General features: G+C 43.0%; 1 protein-coding gene across 17 annotated transcripts in view; it reads left to right on the plus strand.

The window, feature by feature from the left end:
* ptprt (protein tyrosine phosphatase receptor type T) overlaps positions 1 to 23,501 on the plus strand; it is a 345,765-nt gene that overhangs the window by 311,930 nt on the left and 10,334 nt on the right. For 10 of the 17 annotated variants that reach the window (XM_054732036.2, XM_054732027.2, XM_054732015.2 and 7 more), the window contains 6 exons: positions 14,087 to 14,172; positions 16,553 to 16,589; positions 16,952 to 17,049; positions 17,360 to 17,476; positions 22,438 to 22,592; positions 22,672 to 22,776. In XM_054732036.2, coding sequence (XP_054588011.1) covers positions 14,087 to 14,172; positions 16,553 to 16,589; positions 16,952 to 17,049; positions 17,360 to 17,476; positions 22,438 to 22,592; positions 22,672 to 22,776 — 598 coding nt within the window. The remainder of the gene's footprint in view (positions 1 to 14,086; positions 14,173 to 16,552; positions 16,590 to 16,951; positions 17,050 to 17,359; positions 17,477 to 22,437; positions 22,593 to 22,671; positions 22,777 to 23,501) is intronic. The other 7 variants (XM_054732086.2, XM_054732102.2, XM_054732090.2 and 4 more) reach the window with 3 other exon arrangements.

A 23,501-nucleotide genomic window follows, 5' to 3' on the forward strand; every position in this document is an offset into this window, starting at 1 on the left:
CAGCTTTAAGGGCCTAGTTTGGGGGGTTAAACCACCAAATAGTGCCCAAGTGCAGCAACTGCTGCAGCTCACCCCTCCCCACGGGGATGGGTCACATGCGGAGATGTAATTTCACCAGTGTGTGATACTTTGAATCTGGAGTATGATGTCAAAGTCACAAGCATTAGTGAAACAAGTGATGTGAGAATTCCAGTTCCTTTATTTATTTATTTATTTGTTTATTTTTGACATCATAAAGGATTCCCAGACTTCCCAGGATCTGAAAGCCCGAGAGCCTTGTGGCCTCTTGGTGCTGCTGTAATGATCCCTCACTGTCTGAGATAGACGTATCCTCTTCTGCCTCCCATCCTTATCTCCTGCGTTTTGCGCTTACAGTAGGAAGCAGATGAAAGTTGGCTCCCGGCTGCACAGGCTCACACTCGGGTTGCTGTTTGTGCTAAAATGTTTCTTTAATGTGAGGTGATGAAACATTGGTGAAGAGAGATAAGCTCCTCAGCTCTCCATAAACATTCCTGATTGTATCCTCCTGATTTTCGTGTCTCACCTGACTTTTGTTTTACTTTTAATTCATTCATCCTCCCATCGCTGCATCTCGTCTCTCATCTACCTGTTCATGTTTTCCCCAGATTCTCCAACCTCCGTCCTGCTCCTCCTCCTCTCTCCTCCTGCCTTTCTGTCTCTGACACAAATAAACATGCACCTCCAGACTTGTCTCTCCGTTCAGTAATTTCAGCTCGTGTTTTGGTCAGTGACATTCATTATGCGGTCTTTGTAGAGCGTTGTTACGCTACACACACACCACCCGGTGCTGCACCTCGGAGTGTCGCAGACATAATCGGATCCCACTCTGGCATCTTGTTGCTTCCTATTACAGCACGCATTACCTGAATCATTGTTTTTGCAGAAATAAGAGTGGAGGATGCATTTATCAGTTTCTGTGTGTGTGTGAAGTTATGTATGCACTACATAAAGCAACAAAGGAGGACTGATTGTAAAAGAAGTGTGTGTGTGTGTGTGTGTCTGTGAGTTTGCACGTGTGTGTGTGTGTGTGTGTGTGTGTGTGTGTGTGTGTGTGTGTGTGTGTGTGTGTGTGTGTGTGTGAATTTTACATGCAGCCAGACTCTGTGTCTCTGTGCGTGAGTGTGTGTGTGTGTGTGTGTGTGTGTGTGTGTGTGTGTGTGTGTGTGTGTGTGTGTGTGTGTGTGTGTGTGTGTGTGTGTGTGTGTGTGTGTGTGTGTGTGTGTGTGTGTGTGTGTGTGTGTGTGTGAGAGAGAGAGAGAGAATTTTACATGCAGCCAGACTCTGTGTCTCCCCTCCTTCCATCTTATCCACTCTGCCTTCGATTCGCTCCACGTCTGCTGAGCTGCTCTGAAGTCAGGACTCAAACAACTCCTGTGAAGTGTTTGACCAAAGAGCCTCAACAAATATTAGCATCCAACACACACACACACACACACACACACACACACACACACACACACACACACACACACACACACACACACACACACACACACAGATTTATTCAGATAAACACACATCCACTCCAGATCACAGTAATCTGCTTTTACTTGTAAATGTGATGCAGCCTGGTTCCCTTCACAAACCTATAGAAACATCTTTTATTGGTGATATTTCTCTAAACATGTTCAATAAAATCTTTTCTTTAATAAGTATTCTTATTTTGTAAAATTTAATGCATTTTTAAAAAATACTAGTTTAATTCAAACAAATCTGCATTTTCTTGCCTTCCTCTATGGGATTGGTTTCTTTTCTGCAGCCTCGTCACTGATGATGGACGTTAAGGCCTGGCTCTAACTTGGCGTTACAGTTTATCCCAAATCTGCTGCATAAGTGTGTAGATGGATTCCAGTTGATCCCAAACTGGAATCCAAGCTTTGTGTGGTGAAGATAAACAGAGTTTCTACCTTTTCAAGCCTGAAGCAGCACATAATTAGCAGAAATGAAGCCAAACTTATAGCATCAGCGGTTTCAAATAATTCTGTGTCATTCTTTCAGAGGTTTAAATAAAGCAGTAATTAATGATTTAGGGGTTTTTAAAATTAGATAAAATGACCATAGCATTTTATTTATGAATAACTTATGAAATGCTTTAAAATAAAACCAAATAGAAAATCCAAGCATTGAAGGGAGGATTAAAAATACATAAACATTCAGAATAAATACATTTAAAAACAAATGAAAAGATGAAACCTGGAGTAGGTTTAAGAACGGTGAGTTAAGTTGCTGATCAGCGGTAAAAATTATATTATAGAATTCTGATTTAGCATCTCAGAAGTGTTGCTCCCACCACCTCTGGCCTTAAAGTCTCCAAATGGAGCATCAGGATTAGTACTTTCATCAGTAAGCTACCTCAGTAATTTTGTGACTGTAACTTTTGCTGCCTCTTGGCCAGGAGGTCTTTAATCTCAATGGGACCTTCCTGGTTAAATAAAGAATGAATAAAAATATCCAGTCCCGTACATGTCTGCCTCCTGTTGGAGGATCCAGAAGTTTGTCCATGGGACATGCTGCAATCGGCCCAAGAAAACCCAACATGTTGAATGTCCCCAATTTATGATTGGAGTCATCGCGATGTGCTTCAGAGCAGACCACTGTTCACTCATGAGTCTGCAAGATTGTTGGATAAGATTATCTTTGGGCCATTGAGCATGTCCATAAGAAGAAAAGTGAAGAATCAGGTCAGAAATTAGCTCCATTATTTAGTTGTGATAATTGAACTGGGCTTCACGTGCCTGGTAATCTGACTAGTGTGATATTTTTTGTTCATAACACATTTAATTACATTTTTGCAACTACTTTTGAAGCAGTTTTAGAGCCAGACTATTAAAAAATGGGGGCTCATCCGGGATATGAACCATAGGCCCATTGTGAACACTGATTAGGTTGAGGGGGTGAAACATGCATGCAGTGATAAAATAATCAGACAGTTTTTAAGGCATAGGATGACTGAATGATTTTGTAATTGTTGTTACTGTCGGGGCTAACGGCGACTTTTGTCAGGACATGAAATGAAACCTTTTCTCTATTTTTCTAAATAATCAATAAATAAGCCCATATAAAATTTGATTGAACTAGAGGGGGAGGATTAGTGACTGTTAAAGACTAATGTCCTGAAACTTCAGGAGGGTCTCAGCCTGATATGGAGCAGGGATGATGAGCTTTGATTGCTGACAGTCTGACATAATTATTAGATGAATGAATGAGTCAGAGCTCTGCTGTCAGAACAATTATAGGGCACCCCCAGCCCCTATCATGATGGGTTTTCACTTTTAAGCCACGCATCAGGTTTAATCCATCAGACCCGCTCCTTGCTAATGAACCACATCATAATCAGGCTGTTCTCGTGATAATTTCATGCGTATCTGCATTTTAATCAGGAGGATGAGACTCAAGTTTGGTTCATTAAATTAACTCCTGTGGATTTGCTGAGTCTGTTATCGTGTTGCTGCTCTCAGATCCACACAGCCTCATCTGTCTGCGTTTTACTGAAGGATTCTGGAGGAGTTTCTGGTGTGAGTCGCGGCTTCTGGTATTCCTCGTTTTTCTGAGTTTTGCTTGGTATCCCTGATGGCTGCTCATTCCACATCATTTTGTTTAGTGCAGTTAGTCCTTTCATTCAGGTCAACGTCAAATTCCAGACTTTAGTTTTAGTTGATATAATTGTGAAGGTTTTTAGTCATCCAGGGAATGGTGAACCAGTAATAACAGGACAGCTGGTCTTCTACTTAAAGATGTCTCAGTTCTTATCTGACATTCTCCTGTGGCTAAATAAAGCCAGATGAAAACTTGGCACTTTTCATTTTGATTGAAGAAAACCGCTCAGTTGAGAAGTAAAAAGGAAATAAGTCTATTAGCCTCTAAGTCATATTTTAAACCCTTAATTTGAATGTCCTTGGCAGGTGTGTGAATGCTTTTAAGATGTGGAACACAGAAAAAACATTTTTAGTGAACATTTTTGAATATATTTGGTTTACTGAGTGTTTCATGCAGGCTGAACATGAAAATAGTTTCCTACACCTATCTCTTGCATTAGCTTCTGATAGAAAATAGACGGTGAAACTCTAGGATTAGAAAATTCTGTCAGATCTACGTCACACTGTCACAACTAGGGTTGTCACGGTAACCGGTATAGCGGTAAACCCCGGTAAAAAAGTTGACAATAAAAATAACCGTCCAGTTTTTAAAAAACTATATTATCTCGGTGGGTTTACCGTGGCCGCGGTTTCGGCGCGATGACCCTTACCAGCCACCGTCGCTTCAGCTGAAGTTCCCGCGGCGCGCACACGCACTTTTTAATTTGCAACGGCACCAAAACTTTGAAGCTGAAATAATGGCCGAAGGAGGCGACGGCAGCGCCCAGGACATCCATCAGCCCTCAAAGAAGACTAAATCGGAAGTATGGGCATATTTGGGATTTCTGAAAAATGCTGAGGGACAGTTAATAGAAGACGGCTATCCCGTTTGCAGAACGTGCAGGAAACAAGTGTCTGCAGAAGGCAGCAACACTTCAAATCTCATGGCACATCTGCGTGACGATCACCCACGTCTCCACAGCCAGTGCAAGGTAAGATAACATTAGCATTTTAGCTGAAATGCATGACGTGAGGACTTTTGGTTGAGGGAGAATGCAACGAGTCACTATATACTGCAGCCGCAGCGTCCTCTGGCAGCATTTAAACCGTGTCACGGACACCCTGTTGCTGGATGAAGCATCTTATTTGTTGATGATGAAGAGAAATATACAATTAGTTCCTTGTCATGGATTTGTTTACTTATTCAATGCCATTTATACTTGAACATTTGGATTTGATTACATAGTGTAGTAGTTATTTTAGTAATTTGTTTAAAGTGGATATTTATTTTAAATACATATTTTTTAAGGTTGACTTGTACAGTGCTCAAGTCAAGTGTGGACTGGAGTTTTAGATTTTCATTTTGATAATGAAGAAAACAAGTATATGAGAAAACAAGTGGTGTTTCTTTGATTTGTTTACATATTGTTTATGTTTTGAATGTTTGGATTTGTATAATTTAAACCTGCACTGACTACTGTAACAAGTTCCAGAAAAATAAGCTATTTGTTCCTTTACTTGTGAAAAGTTGCACTTTTGCTAAGGCTTTGTGTTATTTTAGGTTTAATAAACACTGTTAAACCTTTTCAGAACTATTTCAGTTTGTGTAGAACAGGACTATCAATGCTTTCTGAACATATGCAACACCGCTTAAAAAATACCGCGATAATACCGAAAACCGTGATAATTTTGGTCACAATAACCGTGAGGTTAAATTTTCATACCGTGACAACCCTAGTCACAACATTCATGGGCTCACCCATCTTGACTCGCGACGAGGAAGGCTGTTGTTGGTTTAGCGTCCAGGAAACAGCAGAGAACTTCTCAGCTAGTAGAAGCTAACTGTTTGCATTAGCAACTCCACCACACAGCAGAACTCCTCTAGGCTTGTGTCATTTGCGGAGATAAAATATCAACGTTGCAAAGTAAACAGAATCAGAGGTAGAGTCATGTTGCTGTTAGCCAATCAGAGGAGAGATGTCCAAGTATCAGAAAGTATGACTCCAGATGATGTCTTATGAAGCTAATTTCTCCTCCATTTCACTTGTAGTTCCTGAAACAAGCACATCTGAGCTTTTCTCCCCCAGGGTACAACTTACAAGGTATTCATTCCTACTATTGACCACTGCAAATCTGCTGATTAAACGAGTGGACGGCACCTTTAACTTCTGTCTTGTAGCAGGGTTTCTATTTCAAGAACCAGGAAAGTCTTTTGGCCCTTTTCTTAACAACCTGGTGGTGAGCCAGTATTGCCCAGTGGTGAGGATGCTCTAGATCAGGGGTGGGGAACCCTGGTCCATCAAGGGCCACTATCCAGCATATTTTCGTTTCAACCCTGCATCGTCACACCTGATTTCAATCAGCAGGTGATTAGCAAGCTTCTGCAGAGCTTGATGAGCTGCAGATCAGGTGAATTAACCACTGAATCAGAAGTGTTGGAGCAAAGACGTGCAGGATACCGGCCCTCGAGGACGAGGGTTCCCCATTCCTGCTCTAGATGCATCCCCCTTTAGTATTCATTAGAAACGTGTGAAGCATTCACTCTTATTGTTATAAATTAGCCCCAATATGTTAGCATCTGTCTATTCAGAGAACTACTTCTTCTTTCTGGAGAGTCCACCTACTTTGAGTGAAGTCACTGGTAGGGTGACTGTAGATAAATCACCTAAAATTACAAAAGTATTCCTTTAATTTGGACTAAGTGGCCCCAAAAATCCACTCAAAAATCTAATTTGACTTAGCAGCAGCCTAGACGGCACACATGAGGTCCTGAATCAGATCCATATTTGATGTCTTTCAGCTTTTGTGACTTTCATACTTTTTAAATGTGATTCTGCTCCAGGGGAGGCAGGAAGCATCACATGGAGCATCCATGTTTACAGCGTGCTGCCTGTGACGTCACGTCTGAAATCTGATGGTCACATTTAAGTCAGGTCTCTGTGGGAAGTCTTTACAGACTTGTTGGTTGGAATGAATGGATCTGAAAACTGTTCAGGTGCTGCATGCTGGCTAGAACCTACAGAGGTCATCTTACAGGTTCAGTCGGTAAAAACGCAGCTGAACTATTAAACACCATTTTATTCCTTAAAGAGCTGAGATGAGACTAATCTGGATGTTCTGGTAAATTCTGGGTAATTTCCTGAACTCTCCTTTAGTTTGGTGTCTGAACAGGAACCAGCAGCTCTTCAGGAGACTTTTCATGTCTAAAACCCACTGCTGCTCGTTCCTCCTCCCTCTCCTTCATCCATCTTTTTTCTCCCATCAGCCTTCAAACAGCTGGAGTCAACATCCTTAGATGTGTGTGTGGGTGGGTGGGTGGGTGTGTGTGTGTGTGTGGGGGGGGGGGGGGGGGGTGCACGCAAGCCAACATGTTGTTTGAGAAATCCGCTGCCTGCAGCTCAGGACTAAATAGGCTATTACACACTGGAAAGAACACACACACACACACACACACACACACACACATTGAACAGTAGAAACAGCTGGAATACTTCAAAGAAGATCTGTCGACACCAACCCGAAGAAGTTCTATAAAAATGAAGCATTTAAATAAACACACACACACTATTAGAAGTGGTAATGCCCAGAGCCGGGCTGACAGCGCTGCTCCATGGGAGTTAAATGATTAAGTCGATCTGTGACTGACACACTCCTGCTTAGTGGCGACTGAACGGAGAGCAGCAGCAGCAGGAGGAGGAGGAGGAAGGAGACGATGTAAAACATCTTGTTCAGTGTTTTGGTCTCGCTGCTGTGACCGTCCTTTAGTCATCTCCGTTAAACACCAGCTCCATCTGTTTATGGAGATGTTTACCGTCCGTGTAAAACAAACTAAATGTGTTTACAGAACCAAAACCGGTTTAATGAGTCAGACGCGTTTATTGTTTTTTAATCAGGGTGAAGTGAAATATCAGCTTCTTTCTCTCCGGGTGCTGCTGAAGGTGGGAATGGATCCTCTCACACCAGTACGGGTTCTGGTTCTGACCCTCTAACGTCAGCCTCAAACAGAACCGGACTGGCACAATCCTCATCCTGATGTGTGACCCTGTTCACTCTCAGATTAAAGTTTACAGTAGAAAACGTTTATTAATAGAAGATTTAAACATTTCTGATGGTTTCCTCATGGCTCACTGAGGTCTTCTGCTGATGTTGATCTTCAATCATCCGGCACGCGATGGTCCTAACGGGGTTTAGGAAGAACACCTACATTTCTGTCATTATTTTTGAAGACTGCTTCTCATTTCAGCAGCTAAAAGCTGGATTTCTGTAAATCCTCAGTGGACCCTAAATGGATTTCATTGTACTTGGTTCTTTAAATCTATATAAAAAAAAAGACTAAACAGTTAACAAAATTGAGCAGAATTTCCCCGCGTATGTGTTTTTAGTAACGTTTGTGTTGTTCACATCTAATTTTGGGTTTTTGTAAAATACAAGCACACATAAACCTGTGATGTTGCTCACAGAGCAGAAAGCAGCTCCTGTCTTATCGACATCGACCGTCATTAGTCTCTGAGACTTCTGCACATTCGTCTGCAGCCTCTCACCACCAACAATCTGATCTGATGTCTCCAAATTGCAGCTTTCTGCTCCATTCGGTCGCCCCTATGAGTCGCACCGAGATAAAAACAATTTACTTTGGCCTTTTCTGGACCCTCACGTTAACAAGTTCTCACCAAACAAACTTTTTACAGTGGCTGCAGAGTAATGACAAGAATTTCAAAGAAGATGGAGGTAGAGTGAAAGCAGGGGGAAGGAGGAGCTGTAAGGTTAGGAGCAGAAGAAGGCTCCTCCGAGGAGTGGAGCTCATTAATGGGTAATGGCTTTGACTCTTTGCCCTTGGACACCTCAGCTCCTCCTGACTTTGTTGCTGCTACCATCCGACGCCTCAGTGGCCGACATCCTCTATGCTTATCTGCCTCCAATCCAGTGTCTTGGGGACAAAGATCAACAAATTAAAGACACAACTTTTTATTGTAGAATCCTGGAGGTTTAAGGCTTGTGTCTTCTATCTCGCCGGTGGTTTCCTGCCTCAATTTTAAAATGGGTTCTTTAATCTTGGAACATGGAATGTCTGCACCTGGAACATGGAATAACGTGAACTTAAGGCTGGACGATAATGCAAAAATTCCCTCTTAGGCAGACGCGCCGTTGTAAGAACCAAAAAGAAGAATCATCAAAGTCCAAAGAAAACCTAAAAAGATCTTCAGAAAGTCTCCAGAACAGCTGATCAAGACCAGGTTAAAGAGCTGAAGGACCGTCGGGATGAGCCGGTTTAAAACGTTTGCACGGCTGTTTAACTGCTGAGAGTTTTTGTTGAAAGGAACGGGATAAAATTCCACTTCCTGTGAGATAATTTCATACCAAACAAAGAAAAAAGGCTGGTGTTGGCATTTCTTATGGGATGTCACAAAAACTGTTTTATATATATTCACACGTCCACTTTAGCTTTCCTTTGTTCAGGCGCACACATTACACTAATTAAAGGAAATATCCTGTTATATGTGTCTCTGACTCTCTCTCTCACATAAACACACACACACACACAGAGCCCGCTGTCAGCCTCTTCAGACCTGTGGCCTGTGTCCAGATCTGCAGTGTTTGTGAGCCAGTTCCTCCTGCCATTTCAGCCCAATTAGAAGCTCCCCTCCCTGGGCAGAGCCCAGAAGAAAGACCCCCCTCCTCACCATCCAGCCTCATATCTGTTGCTCTCATGTTATGACAGCCTCCGACACTCGCCCCGTGTAATTACTGCTGCCTGAAGGAGCGAGACGGTATGGGGCAGGACGGAGGGGGGAGCAGGCCAGTAAATACCACAAGAGAGGGAGAGGAGTGAGAAGGAATCATCCTAGAGAAGAGAAGAAGAGTGGAAGTGAGGCGACGGCTGGCAGACCACCCCCTGCTGGGTCTGTTTTTACGTGCCGCGTGTGAAATAGAGAATTACCAAGTGTGAGTGAGCTGATAGCTGATGACAGGATCTTGTAGCGGTGAAGTGGAGTCATGCTGCCTTCGCTGTGGACACCCAGACCAGCAATGTTTCCTCTCAGGAGACAGACTAATAACTCTCAGGTGATCCCAGAAAGGCCAATCAGGGCAGGTGTTAGTGTGGATCCTCAGTCGTCTAGAACGTGGCGACCCATCTACTCCCGGTACAAAATCCTAGACTGAAAGAGTCTAGTTAGTCTCACTGCCTGGATTACGAACATTCATCCGTTCATCTTTATGTTCACCTGCTGCTTGTCTGGTACCAGATCAGAGGCAACAACTCATCTAAAGTAGCTTCAAGACTTTCTGAGGTCAGAACCTGGGTGTCTACCCCCAAGATCTTCTCCCAGTAGGACGAGTCAGAAACACCTCCCATTGAAGACTTTTAGAAGAGACCCTTATGAGGAACCTGGCTGGAGGAGTCGTGCTACTCTCAGCTCCTCCCCATCCATCCATTTCCTGAACAGGTTTATTCCTGAGGTTACAGATGCTGGAGATCAACCTGGACATCGTTCTGCTCATCGACACCCACTGCACCTTCTGGGGATCCCAAGATGTTCCCAGGCGAGAGAAAATCCCTCCAAAGAGACCTGGGTCTGCCTGAGGTCTCTCTGCAAAGTGTTTGGAAAACCTCCAAATTCCTTCTTCATCGCAACAGGCTGAATCAGCGTCTTCATTAACACTGATCGGTTTCTCCATCTTTCCTCCGTTCGACCATTGCTCATGAGCAATGTACCAAGAGGCTTCCTCTGCTTGAGCTCAGAGACTCCTAACCACCTGGAAAGAGAATTCCACTTTAGCTTGGACCCTGGTAGGAATGTTTCAGAAGCTTCCAGCTCAGACGGTGACTTTGGTGGTCTTGGCTGCTCTGAGAGTTTCATTAATTCATTAATTTCCCTCTGGGATTAATAAAGTATCTTTGAATTTGAATTGATATAAACAGAAGCTTTTTTAGGTGATGGCTTTATTTCTATAGCTTTGAATACATTTACAAACATAAATGTCTATTAAGTCTGATCCTTTGTTCTAGAAATGGTTCAGGATCCACAAAATATTTTTAGTAGTTAAAAACCAGGTTCTGTATAATTTTCTGACACCTTGAGAACACTGGAAACAGGAAATTATCATGTCTCTTCTAAGATATTTGCCAAACCAAACAAACGTTGTGGCCTACTTGACAAAATAATTGCTCTCGTATCGCCATGGCGATAAGCGGTTTCAGCTGAAAGCCTGAGTCACAATGGATGCTCTGATGAAAACTTCAGCATCCTGCCAAATTTGGTTTGGTTTTATGGGTTCACCTGGTTGTTCTAGAAATGTTTATTGTTTTTGAAAAGAGCAAAAATCATCAGCAGAAAGCATTTGTGCTTAAAGGCATAATTTTAGTTCCTGTAAAGCTGTGGGCCACAACTTTGAGAGAGGTGGCACCATGAGGAGATGGTGGGATGTTGAGAAGAGCAGCAAAGGAGCTACTTTTCTCCAAAAACCATCAGAAACAGACTGATGTTCTGCTGCAGGTCCAGTGATTAGACTGCTGAGGGAGGAAAGTCATCTGCTCTGAATCTGGAGCATCCGACAGATTGTTTGTAGAAATAAAAGGTGATAGCGTCATGAGTTCTGACAGTAAAGCGCCCTGAGACCACCCATGTGGGGGATGCTTCTCAGCCAAGGGAGTGAACTCCTGAAAAAAGAATGGTACCTAAACATCCGCCCTGAGTACCTCCTGATGATTTAAAAATAGTTTAGTGATGAACAAGGTGGAGTCAGAACCAAGTGGGTCAGGAACCAGGCCATGCTGGGTCCAGGTCAGGAACCTCTCCAGACTTTGTTCGATCCTAGAGAGGCAGGTGGACCAGAAGGGGTTTCCATGAGTCCGGATCTGGAGCCGAAGCTGATTAACAGCACGTGAAGATGAACTGGAGAAGTTCAGAACCAGTAGGACCACCAGCAGAAACACTGACTTATTGCATAAACCTAATCAGTGAACTCATGTCTGCAGACAAAGATGAACTCTGATTTTAATCATCTCTTTAGTTTTTTATCTCCAGATCTCAGACTCCATCCCTCGACGTACGTCAGCCTACCTTACATTTACCAATTTCTGCTTCACTTCCCTCGCTCCACTCCTCTGCCGTCTTCATCTTGTTTTCTTCACATTATCATATTATCTCACAGTGGGGGCGGTTATAAAGAAGGAGCAGGAGAACATTGAGCTAGGAGCCAAAGACTGTAGGTGACGGGGAACAAACTGGAGATAATCAGACTGAATCATGCTGCCTCATCTTCAATTACCCGCTGCTGCTACGACACGACTGCCTAAATGACTTCCTCCCATTAAGGGCAATCATTCTCACGTGAATCCTAATGTTATGGACGCTATTATGAAGCACAGAACAAAATAATGGAGTTTCAAAGGGAGAGAAGCCAAAAAAATAAGCAGATTTTTTGCTTTCTGACCCCACAGAACGAACCTTAGCTTGAGTGTGTTTATTTTTCACCCACAGTGAAAACTTTCTGTTTCCGTCTCTTGTCATCTTGTAGAGTGGGTGCTAAAACTCCCTCTATCTGATTTAGTTTTTCTCGTTGGCACTCGGATGTGTTTGGTCCGGTGTGTGCCAACTCGTTTTGTTCACAAACAAACAAAAGAAGCTTTACTTAAAAAAACTAAATGAAAGTAAAACTTTTATCCATGACGGTGTTGTCTGCCAACCGGCTCAAGATGAAAACAAAGATTTAATCAGTCTGTTGGCTTACAAAGGACAGCTTTTATACAAATGAGTGTTTTATATTTATCTACTGAATGTCACCAAATAATAATATTCTGTAGGAATGTGTTACTTTGGAATCGTTTACATTAAATTAGGTTGCTGTTCAAAGTGAATCTCACTGTTTTGTAATGAATTAGATTGAACTGAAGCAGCAACATTTTCCTTACAGATCAAATGTTTTTCCTCATCTGTTCCACAAACGTATCAGTTTGAGTTTCTAGAAAGCAGAAAAGTGACAAAAACAAAACCTCTGCCTGTTCCTGAGAAGCTTGCAGATCTATTCACACACGAGCAGCACAGTTAAAGGCTACATTTGTTTGTTTTGTGATAGTGACATCAAAGTTTTTAAAGTGAATTTTATTTTTAGAGGAACTGATGGGGTCACACTGGTCTGGTTTTCTAGTTCAGGTGTTTAGTGGACCAGGAGGACATTCAGGATTTAGTCCTCAATTGACCTGCAGGACTTTGGGGTATTGATTAGGCTTTCTGGTTCTCGGAGCTGTGGTTGCTGTCTTAGCCCTGGCTTGGGGTCCCTGCCTGGGCGGGCCCATAGTGGTCTTTAGGGCTGTGTAGTCCTGGAGAGGAGGGTGTTGGCTTCACAAATCTCCTCTGCTTTTTGGAGATGATGTGGTTCTTTAGGTGTATCAGGTCATGACCTTCAGTGTGAACGCTGCCTACAGGTTTGGGAGGTGAGCAGGATTTCCTGTATCTTGATGTCTTGTTCCTGAGTAATGGTAGGATGAAAGAGAGGTGGACTGATGGACCAGGGCTTCATCTCCGGTTATGTTGCTCGTGTGTTCTGTACAGAAGGTGAGCTGACATAGCTCTGGACTTACAGGCCTACGGCGATGGTGTTTCAGGTACAACCTAAAGGAGGAGATCCTGGAGACACGCATCTGGAATGATCTTCATCGGGTGGCTGGTTTATGCCTCCCTATGAATGAGGATGAAAGAAAATGGGAGCAGCTCCATCATCTGGGGGAGCTGCTGCTGCTCCTCCTCATCAAAAGGAGTCGGTGGTTCATGCATCTCATTAGGATGCCTCCGGTTGGCGTCCTCCTGGAGGTTTTACTAGGAGACCCAGAACTCGCTGGAGGTGAATTCTCTCTGGTCTGGGGATGCCACCACCCTCCTGGAAGAGCTGGAGAGGGGGGGGTCTGGTTTTCCCTCCTGGTTCCTGGTTTACTTAAATAGTGAATATTAATTTTACTCTGTCCTCCCACAGCAGTTTAAAGTGTTCAGAGAAATAAAGTTCGTTTCATGCCTCCCCCCCCCCCCCCCCCCAACAACAAAATACCCAAGTGTCTTTTTTTTGTTCGGGACTTGAGATTTTTAAAAACCAAGAGTGGATGGATTCATGTCAGACTCAACATGTTTCCTGCCTTTATTACACATTTCATCCCAGAGGCTCGTTTGGCAGCAGAGTAAATGGTATTTGTTGAAAACAGTGTTTGTGCTGTCACCCTGGCAGATCTGAATGTTTGCTTAGAAAAGCTTTGGAGAGTTCTTTTGTTGGTTTCCTTTTTCCCTCCCGGTCAGTTAATCCAACAGAAACGTCTTTGGGATCAAGTAAAGGCAGGAACCTTACATGTTCTCAGTTTTTGTTGGACTGGTTGTTAACCTAAACAACAGTCATGTTTTCTGAAGTGTGTTTTCCCTGGTAGCTAGACCCCACTCGCTCAGTTAGCTTCTCCGATCTGTGGGTAAATGTAACTTTAGGCCTGTGGTATTTTGTGCCATCTGATCCCACAGACGATCACACCAGAGTCCGGCTGCAGCTGCTGGATGGAGACCCCCACTCCGACTACATCAACGCCAACTACATCGATGTGAGTTTTTACACGTTTAAAAAAGGTCTAGGAGCTGGAATATTCCAGGATTAGGATTATATTTCTGTTGGATTATCTCAGTGGTTCACAAAGTTTTCAGCTTCAATTCAATTCAGTTTATTTATGTAGCGCCAAATCACAGCAACGGTCGTGTCGAGGCACTTCACAAGCACCGGAGATGCTCATCAGTGCATCGCGTTTCGTTCATGAAGTTGGTGCAAAGTTTCCTATATAAGGAACCCAGCAGGTCGCATCGAGTCACTGACTGGTGTCAGAGTCTTTACAGCAATCCTCATACTAAGCAAGCATGCAGCAACAGTGGAGAGGAAAACTCCCTTTTTAACAAGAAGAAACCTCCAGAGGATCCTGGCTCAGTATAAGCGGCCATCCGCCATGACTCACTGGGGATCGAGAAGACCGAGTGCACACACGCACGCACGCACACACACACAGGCGCACGCTCATACACACGCCAGTAACAGATGAACTACGTCTATGTTGAAGAAAGTTAATATCAGGAGAGGGAGAATGCTTGTGCCAGCCATTGGTCCCCTCCACAAAGGTATCACAGCTCAGCAGAAAAATAACAGTTGTCACGACGACGTGAGCCAGATTTCTCAGATTTAAAAACACGCACATGCTTATAAAGCTAAAAAAATCAGGGTATAAAGAAAACTGCTTCAGGTCATATTCTTTTATATCCATTTATGACGATTTAGTGGAGTTATTTGAAAACAAATGTGTAAAATGTAGCTTCAGCAATTATTTTTCAAACTTTTTGAATTTGATCTCAAATATGAGGATTACTGTTAAGACTCTGACACCAGTCAGTGACTCGATGCAACCTGCTGGGTTCCTTATAGAGGAAACCTTTTACTGATTGGCTTAATGAACTGACCTGTATTGGAATGTTTACTGTGTGAAGGTCCTTGAGACGACTCTTGTCATGATTTGGCGCTTTATGAATAAACTTGAGATCATCAGAAGACCCCTGTGTGGTTCTTGGTGACCCACTGTGGGGTCCCAACCCCAACTTTCAGAACCACTGATTTATCCTATTACCTTCAGATTAATGAGATTTACCTCCAAACCTTCAGCATCCATTAAATTCAGCAGGAACTTCTTAATATTTGTTGGTAAAATCTGTGAAATTCGTGTTTTATAAACTGTTAACTTGGGTCACTGAGAAATTTAGGAGCCTACATCTTTAAAGTATAGTGTACATCACACACTGGTGAAATTCATCTGTGCATCATATCCATCCCCATGGGGAGCGGTGAGCTGCAGCAGTGGCTGTGCTAGGGAACTATTTGACCCCCCGATCCAACCCCTTAAAGCTGAGTGGCATTGGGTCCCTAACCCAACCGGGATGTGAACCCCGACCTCCCGGTCTCAAAGCAGCCACTCTTATCACTGCACCACTGAGAAGGTTACTTCCACAAATTAGAAAAAAACACAACCTTTTCACTTCCGCATTAATTATTTGCAGTAGGGATGGTTATGATGTATAATTCATTAATGATGTTAAACTTTTTACTCTCAATATTTTTTAGAATTCTTTAATGTTTCTTCAGAGAGGGTTTCGGTGAGAGTTTGGGACTACACCAAATAGGTGACCTTTAGTCTAACTAGCCATTAGCCTGTCAGTCCTGAAGACCCAGGTGCATGCATTTCTGCATTTCTACCTCCACTCCAAACAGACTCAGGCACTTAGACAGAACACCTTCATGAGATGATTTCAGCCGCCTGAGACTCGTTTCTTAGCAGAAAACAAACTCCTCCACGCCCCTGACTCCTAGATCGGATCATCATTGGCATGTTTTCCACATCTCTTTTCAATGGGAAATATGATGGAAAATACCTGCGACTAAATCCTCCTCCACAGACCAGATCCCTGTAAAATCATCACATCGTCTAAAAGGGGATGAAAATGGGGAGATGCTCTGGAATAATCAAGTTCCTTTCATTGTGTTTTTATTCTAAACTGACCTTGAGTTTTAGTGGGATCTGGATTCAGAGCACAGTCTAAACAGGAAGGAAAAGGGAAGTGAATACCAGACTGACTTATAAAATAATTATTAAAGAAAACTGTGGAAGCAAAGCAGATAGAAAAGGAAATGGAAAAGTGGGAATGACTGATATTGATTCCTGCAATTAAACACTTAGGAATAATCCTGGAGCAGGAGAAATGAGGAAAAGGAGGGAGGAAAAGAAACACCTGTGGAGAAGTAGAGATGATGATCTGAAAACACGATTCTAATAAATGATTCAGTTTAAAGGAGTCAGAAATCAAACCAGCATCTGAGCAGGAACCCAAAAATGGCTTAAGAGAAGAAAAAGGAAGAAATGTTTTAATGTTTGTTTTCTCTCTCACTCTCAGGGCTACCACCGACCCAGACATTACATCGCCACACAAGGTAATTAAGGTGATATAATGAGTGTGTGTGTGTGTGTGGGGGGGGGGGGGGGGGGGGGGGGGGGTTCCGCCGCCGCCGCTGCCTCCGCCTGGTGGATGGCGTCTTTTCAGACTGGAAGGCTATTACCGTAGCCCCCTAAATCTGACCTGCCGTATAAAATTCTCCTGACAAATTTAAGACCCCATTACCTCAAAACCCCAAACTACTACCAGGGATTGAGTGTGTGTGTGTGTGTGTGTGTGTGTGTGTGTGTGTGTGTGTGTGTGTGTGTGTGTGTGTGTGTGTGTGTGTGTGTGTGTGTGTGTGTGTGTGTGTGTGTGTGTGTGTGTGTGTGTGTGTGTGTGTGTGTGTGTGTGTGTCAGGACCCATGCAGGAGACGGTGAGGGATTTCTGGAGGATGGTATGGCAGGAGAACTCGGCATCCATCGTCATGGTTACAAATCTGGTGGAGGTGGGACGGGTGAGTTCATCCTTTAAGCTGCTCCTGTGTGTGTGTGTGTTAAACTATTTTTATACTTTTTGTGAGCTTACCTCATATATTTTCCCAACTTTGGATTTTTCTTTTCTCTTGTTTCAAAGTGCAGGCTTTTGAGATCTTAAAAATCAGAACTGAGGGTGAAAAAGTCTTTGCTTTGCACCAGAAAGATGTTTTTCAGCTCACAGAAGATCTGTCATCCAGATAAAAACCTCAACATGAGCTAAAAAACAACCTGCAAATGAAACGTTGTTGGCTTATTAGTGGTTTAACTGGTACCTGTGGTTCTGTGCAGGTGAAGTGTGTCCGTTACTGGCCCGATGAGACCGAGGTGTACGGAGACATCAAGGTGACCCTGATAGAAACTGAACCGCTGGCCGAGTACGTGATCCGGACCTTCACCGTGCAAAAGGTAAAGAACTTTTTAAACATCAGAGAAAATAAACAAAGATGACAAAAAGATAAAATATTATTTCCATAACAAACTCAAAATGTTGAAAAACTAAATAAAATAATAAAAAGATGTTTCATTTAAATGAGACGTCATCTTTAGGCTTCTGGAGCAGTGTCCAGAGAAAACCTCTGAACTTCCTCTTATCCTTCACAATAAGAGTCTCAAACACATACCCTGAACATCTGAAGCTTATACAATTGTTTAATTGTGTTAGAGTTTTAATACAAAACAGTATTAATTATTTTACAAGCTTCAGGTGTGTTGAGATGCATGTTCATGTTTAAGGCTCTTATTGTGAAGGATGGGTTGAGGTTAGCTCCTCTCAGCTAAACGTTTGTTCCGAGTTAAGTCGGTAAAACTCACCCAGAGCAATGTTTCAGGAGCACCATGAGGCACGTTTGGACTTTTTTTCTCTGTCGCAGAATTCAGTTAAGAAAGCACGGATTCACAAGTAAAAGGTGCTCCGGCTTTAGCGGACAGATTGTCTCCTCAGCTATGTTTAGTAAAACCTAAACCTCGATTATATTCTGGGCGACCAGGATTAGAGACCCATTTCTTGTTTAGAATTCTTGGCACTTTAATCAGAATGCAGGATAACCACAAACTCAGAGTAACACCTAATAAAACGGATGTAGCATCAGTACGGATGCTAGTCGTTTTAAAAGTGCCAGTCTGAGTAAAACTGGGCTGATATTAACAACAATCTTTATTTCTGTCTCGTGGGGGGCTTAACTGAAGCAGAGGTTTAAAGGTGTCGCCTTTACATCGTTTAAACTGATGGAAAATGTAGGAAATGAAGTCAGACATCATTATCGGCTCAGTTTTTCACATCGGTACGTTCCCAATTATTATTTCAAATTCTTCTTTTATTCATATTTAAATGAAACAAAAGTTTTTAATAAAATTAAAAAAAAACATTTTGATGCATCTAAATCAGTTATTAGAATCTTCACTCGTAGAACTTGTGAAACTTGGATTTTATGTGGTTCTGGCTCGTTTGGCGCGCACACACACACACACACACACACACACACACACACACTTGTGTGTCCTCCAGTCCTCGCCTGTCTGCGTGTTTAGCAAACCATTAATTCATAGCACCTTGTGTGTGTGTGTGTGTGTGTGTGTGTGTGTGTGTGTGTGTGTGTGTGTGTGTGTGTGTACGCACATTTGCAAAGGAAAGCTGACTTCTAAAGTGCCTGTCATAAATTTGTGGATGCATTAATACATACAAGCATTCTGATCTTTAATGCAGTGTGTGTGTGTGTGTGTGTGTGTGAGAGAGAGAGAGAGAGAGAGAGAGAGAGAGAGAGAGAGAGAGAGAGAGAGAGAGAGAGAGAGAGAGAGAGAGAGAGAGAGAGAGAGAGAGAGAGAGAGAGAGAGAGAGAGAGAGAGAGAGAGAGAGAGAGAGAGAGAGAGAGAGAGAGAGAGAGAGAGAGAGAGAGAGAGAGAGAGAGAGAGAGAGAGAGAGAGAGAGAGAGAGAGAGAGAGAGAGAGAGAGAGAGAGAGAGGAAGGAACCAATCTGAGACAAAGGATGAGTGTGTTCAGGTTCCATATGACCGTTAAACCAATGTCTTAATGAAGGTTTATTAACGACACATCTGAGGAGATTAATGGAGCTCCAAGAGGACTCAAAGTGTCGGTGAGACGTCGGAGAGCAGGAAGAGGAAGTTTCTGTTTGAGGGGAAAAGCTTTTCTGTTCCTCTACCTGTGAGAAAGTGAACATTTTTACCAAATCATGCAGTAATTATGATTCCGATTCCAGCGTCTGTCCTAAATCCTTCGGCAGCTGCTGAACCAGATGTGCAGCAGCAGTTTGGTTCTATCTTCTGCTTCTTCTGTGTGTTTTGTTGGTATCTCCTGATTGCAATATAACAATGAAAGTAGGGAGTATGAGCATCTTTAGGTGTCAGTCCAGTGCAAGATGGCTGCCAACCAAAATGGCTCTAATCCAGTTTACAGCTATTAAGCTGAAATCTGGGCTGTAGGTGAGAGTTATCCTAGTTACAAAATCCAAATGCTGACAGATCATCTCAGACTTCAACAGGTGAATTTATCAGTAGGTCAGTGTTCCGGCCCTCACCTATGGTCATGAGCTTTGGGGATCAAGGATGAGTTTCTGTCTAGGGTGGCCAGGTCGGTCTTAAAGAGGGTGAGGAGCTAAAAATAGAGCCGCTGCTGCTCCAACCGCTGAACTGAAAACTCTTGAAGTTAATTGTGGTTTCCCAAGCTAATCAGCATTAGACAAAACACAGAAATGGCGGTAAAACTCTCATTAGAACATTCTTCTTCAGCTCTGAGGTCTTAAAGGTGCTTTTATTCAAACAGTCGTATGAAAGACAGTGAGCGAAAAGAATTCCCCTCAACAAAAGCTGGGCTAGGATGCCTAGATGCACCAGATTGTAGAGGACCATCATCTGTGGTCCTCAGCTCGTTATTAGTCAGAGCTGGGTAGAATCTGTTCCTAACAACAGATAAAAGCAAAAGCAAAACTGACACAAGCACTGTAAGAAATCACTGAACGGTTTCACCCGACAGCTTGAAGCCTTTCTTCATCCTCATCATCTTTATTCTAAACATTTTGAACTAATATTTCATAAATTTGAGGCCCTGGTCGTGTTGAAAAGCCGCCTATTGATTTTCAGAAGTAATTTCAACATCATAGAGGAGAACAGATCAATGAAAAGTCCAGTTATCAAATCACCTTGTGGTTTTTTTCTGGGTTTTTCTGCAGTATTCTCTCCTCTCTCAGCATCCTTCCTTTCCTCACCCTCTGCTCATTTTCTTGACCTTCCCTTCCTCCCTACTTCTCAGGTTATCATCAGCCGCTCCGTCCAAACAAATAATCTCCCCCGACTCTGCCCTCTCTCCGAGCCAAAGCCAGAGATGCAATAACAACAGTTTCATCTCGGGTCTATTCTTGGAGAGTAAACCGAGCCGCGGAGGGCAAGGCTGCTCTCCGTTTAAGGCTCTTTAACTTTTGAGGAGTATAAAGAAATCGATTGTTTTGAATAATTAAAGAAGGATAAGAGGAAAAGAAAGCTGGAAGTCCAAAGATGCAGGTCAGAAATGGAAATGGAAACATGAAAGGAAAGCTCTTTGGGTTGTGAGTTTAGTAAATTCAAAGAACGGTTCTGCTTTCTGTTGTAACCAAACATGTTTGCTACTATGACCTCAAACCAAATCAACAACAAATAACTGTTAGGTTTAACTCAGGAGGCAGGAAGAGATCCTTTCAGCTTCAAGGGTTAGATTTACAAGTCTGAAATTTTAAATGAAGTTTACAGGCAGACGTCAGCAGGAGGTCATGTTTTTGTCTCCTTCTAGCTTCCTGCTAAAAACCTGTCCACAAACCTCCGGCTGGCATAACCGAACTGGTGCTTTTAGTGAGTGATAAAGCTCCTGATGCAGGCTAAATGGTGGTTTATTTACCCAAAGCCTTATGGGTAAAATGTATATGATACTGGATACCCACTTTTCCGTGGCCCCTCAGAGTAATGCAGTGGTCAGATCTTGCTTTTTAGAGCTGCGCCGACTGATTGCTTAGAGCCGATCCTGAAACAGGTGCTCCCGGAATCCGTCATTCATGCTTTTATCATCTCCCGACTGGAGTACGCAAATTCCACATGTAGCCCGGCAACATGTGGACTGCATCTCATCTCAAAACAACTTCAACTCGTTCTTTCAACCTTTTATCATCGTAGCTGGACATTGTGACGTACATGTGGGATAGTCACGTCACAGGTTCATGTCGGACTCGACGTGTTCCCATGTTTTGGGTACCCGACCCACAGCCACTTGGTCACAATTGTTCTTCATGGTCTTCTTAATAATAATAACAATACCTTTTATTTAACAGCGACTTTCAGGACACCCAAGGATACTTCACAACAATGGGGGAAAAAAATAAAACAAGATAAGCACAGTACAGAAATATGTATAAACACTAAGATGCTAAAATTTTAAAACAATGTATTAAAACTATGTGGTAAAAGCTTGTGTGAAGAGGTGGGTTTTGAGTTTTGATTTAAAAAGTGCAAGAGAGTGAGTGGTGCGTAGATCAGGGGGACGAGAATTCCAGAGGTCTGCTTCTGCAAACGGATTACAGGTTGGATTTTCTGAACAAACGTGAGACATCATTGTCTTCTGAATTTCGACTATTTGTAACGTACTGCGCTGCAATTGGTTCAAACTACACGTGAGAATATGGAGGGGGATTCCTGTACATTTAATACCGTAACACCTATGGCAGGATCAGAAAATATTGTTTGTGAATTTTTTCCAACACTAACCCTAATCCTAGCGTTTGACCCACTCGGTTTCCTCGATACCAGAAAACCAAGCTTAACTACATGTGTCCATGTCCCACCAAGTCTCTGTGATGGGTTAGGGGATAGTTTAGTCCAGCTGTCCTTTTGTCCTCCTGTCCAGCTGTAATTAGATGCAGATGCTCATGAAGAGGACTTTAAAAGTGTCCAGATTGGTTTTAAATTGTCCGGCTGATCTGGGCCGTCATCTCTCTGCCTATAAGTCTCTCCCTAAAGAGTCATCGTAAAATTTGTGAAATCAGTTAATCTCTTTTTATGGAGCTTGAGTGGCTGTCAGTTTCCTCAAATCTCTCCTGTAAATTAGGCAAATGTGCCTCAATAAGTCTTCCTGGCTCTTGTTCCCAGAAGTGGCCCCATTCACCGTCTTCACATCACAGGACTGATTTATTTTCCTTGTGAAGCCAGAAGTCCTGCATTAAATCTGGTCCAAAGCTGTCAAGTGTCCGCCTGTCAGCTATTCCCTGAACGAGCAATGAAAATCTGTCGGAAATTCATGCGTTTGTCATCATCAGGAGATGAATGAGGAAGCAGAACCTGTTTGTAGGAGGGTAATCTGTATAGAACTGAACAGAACATGTTTTCTTTTCCAGAAGGGTCATCATGAGATTCGGGAGCTTCGTCAGTTCCACTTCACCAGCTGGCCCGACCACGGTGTTCCCTGTTACGCTACAGGACTTTTGGGCTTCATACGACAGGTGAAGTTCCTGAATCCACCGGATGCTGGGCCCATAGCCGTCCACTGCAGGTGAGCAGAACTTCACTGGTTCTGATGAACATGCTATTGGACAACAAACACGTGACATAGGGTGTTTCTCAATGCCAAGGAACCTTGCCTTGATGTCTTGGCCCTGCCCCAGTTGCCTAAGAGAAACGTCATCGGAGCCACCAAGACGTGTTCCAATCGGTTCCAATGTTCATGCTCTACCGAGGCATGTGTTCTCTGTTTGTTAGTCGTTTAGCTAGCTGAGCAAGGATACATGGGAGGTGTCTTGTAGCCTAGCATTGGTCAAAAATTACCCACAATACACTGCTGTATTTTCAATAAGACGGCGGATCAGAAGCCAGCAGCTACTTGGTTCAGGTGGAGGGGAGAAAAGGCACTTCAGAGTTACCCTCCACCAGGAGGGCAGCTTTGCTCTGCAAAAAAAAAAAAAAACACCTCAAACAGATATGCAACAAATTTCAGACAACACAACATAACATGAGACTCCAATAGGAAGGCGGGGGTGGGGGGGGTGGGGGGGCTAGGATCCTGTTTCCCCCAGCGAGAGCAGCCATCTAAGGCGCTCATCTACTGTACAGTCACAGGTGGGAGTAAGATCTTGGGAGAAGCGAAGAACACATTGACTCCTCCAGCTGAACATTTCGTCCCAAGAATTATTCCATATAAATGTAAAATAAAAATCATTATTCAAGGTTTCAGAAACCCACACGGAGAGTCTTAGATGAAGAAAAACAATCAACAGCTGTGCTTGATAGCAAAACAAGTAAATCACAATTTGGAGAACCTGTTCAAATTATATTTTTCACCGTCTAGATTTCTAGGCTAGTTGACAGATGCTGTGACTGAACAATGTTGTTCTGTTTAGTGGAGAGTTACTTGTAATAACCAGACTTGTGCTGACTCTTCTGCTGCTGCCATTCCTGCTGGGTC

This window comes from Nothobranchius furzeri, chromosome 3 (genome assembly GCF_043380555.1).
Source record: "Nothobranchius furzeri strain GRZ-AD chromosome 3, NfurGRZ-RIMD1, whole genome shotgun sequence".
NCBI lineage: Eukaryota > Metazoa > Chordata > Actinopteri > Cyprinodontiformes > Nothobranchiidae > Nothobranchius > Nothobranchius furzeri.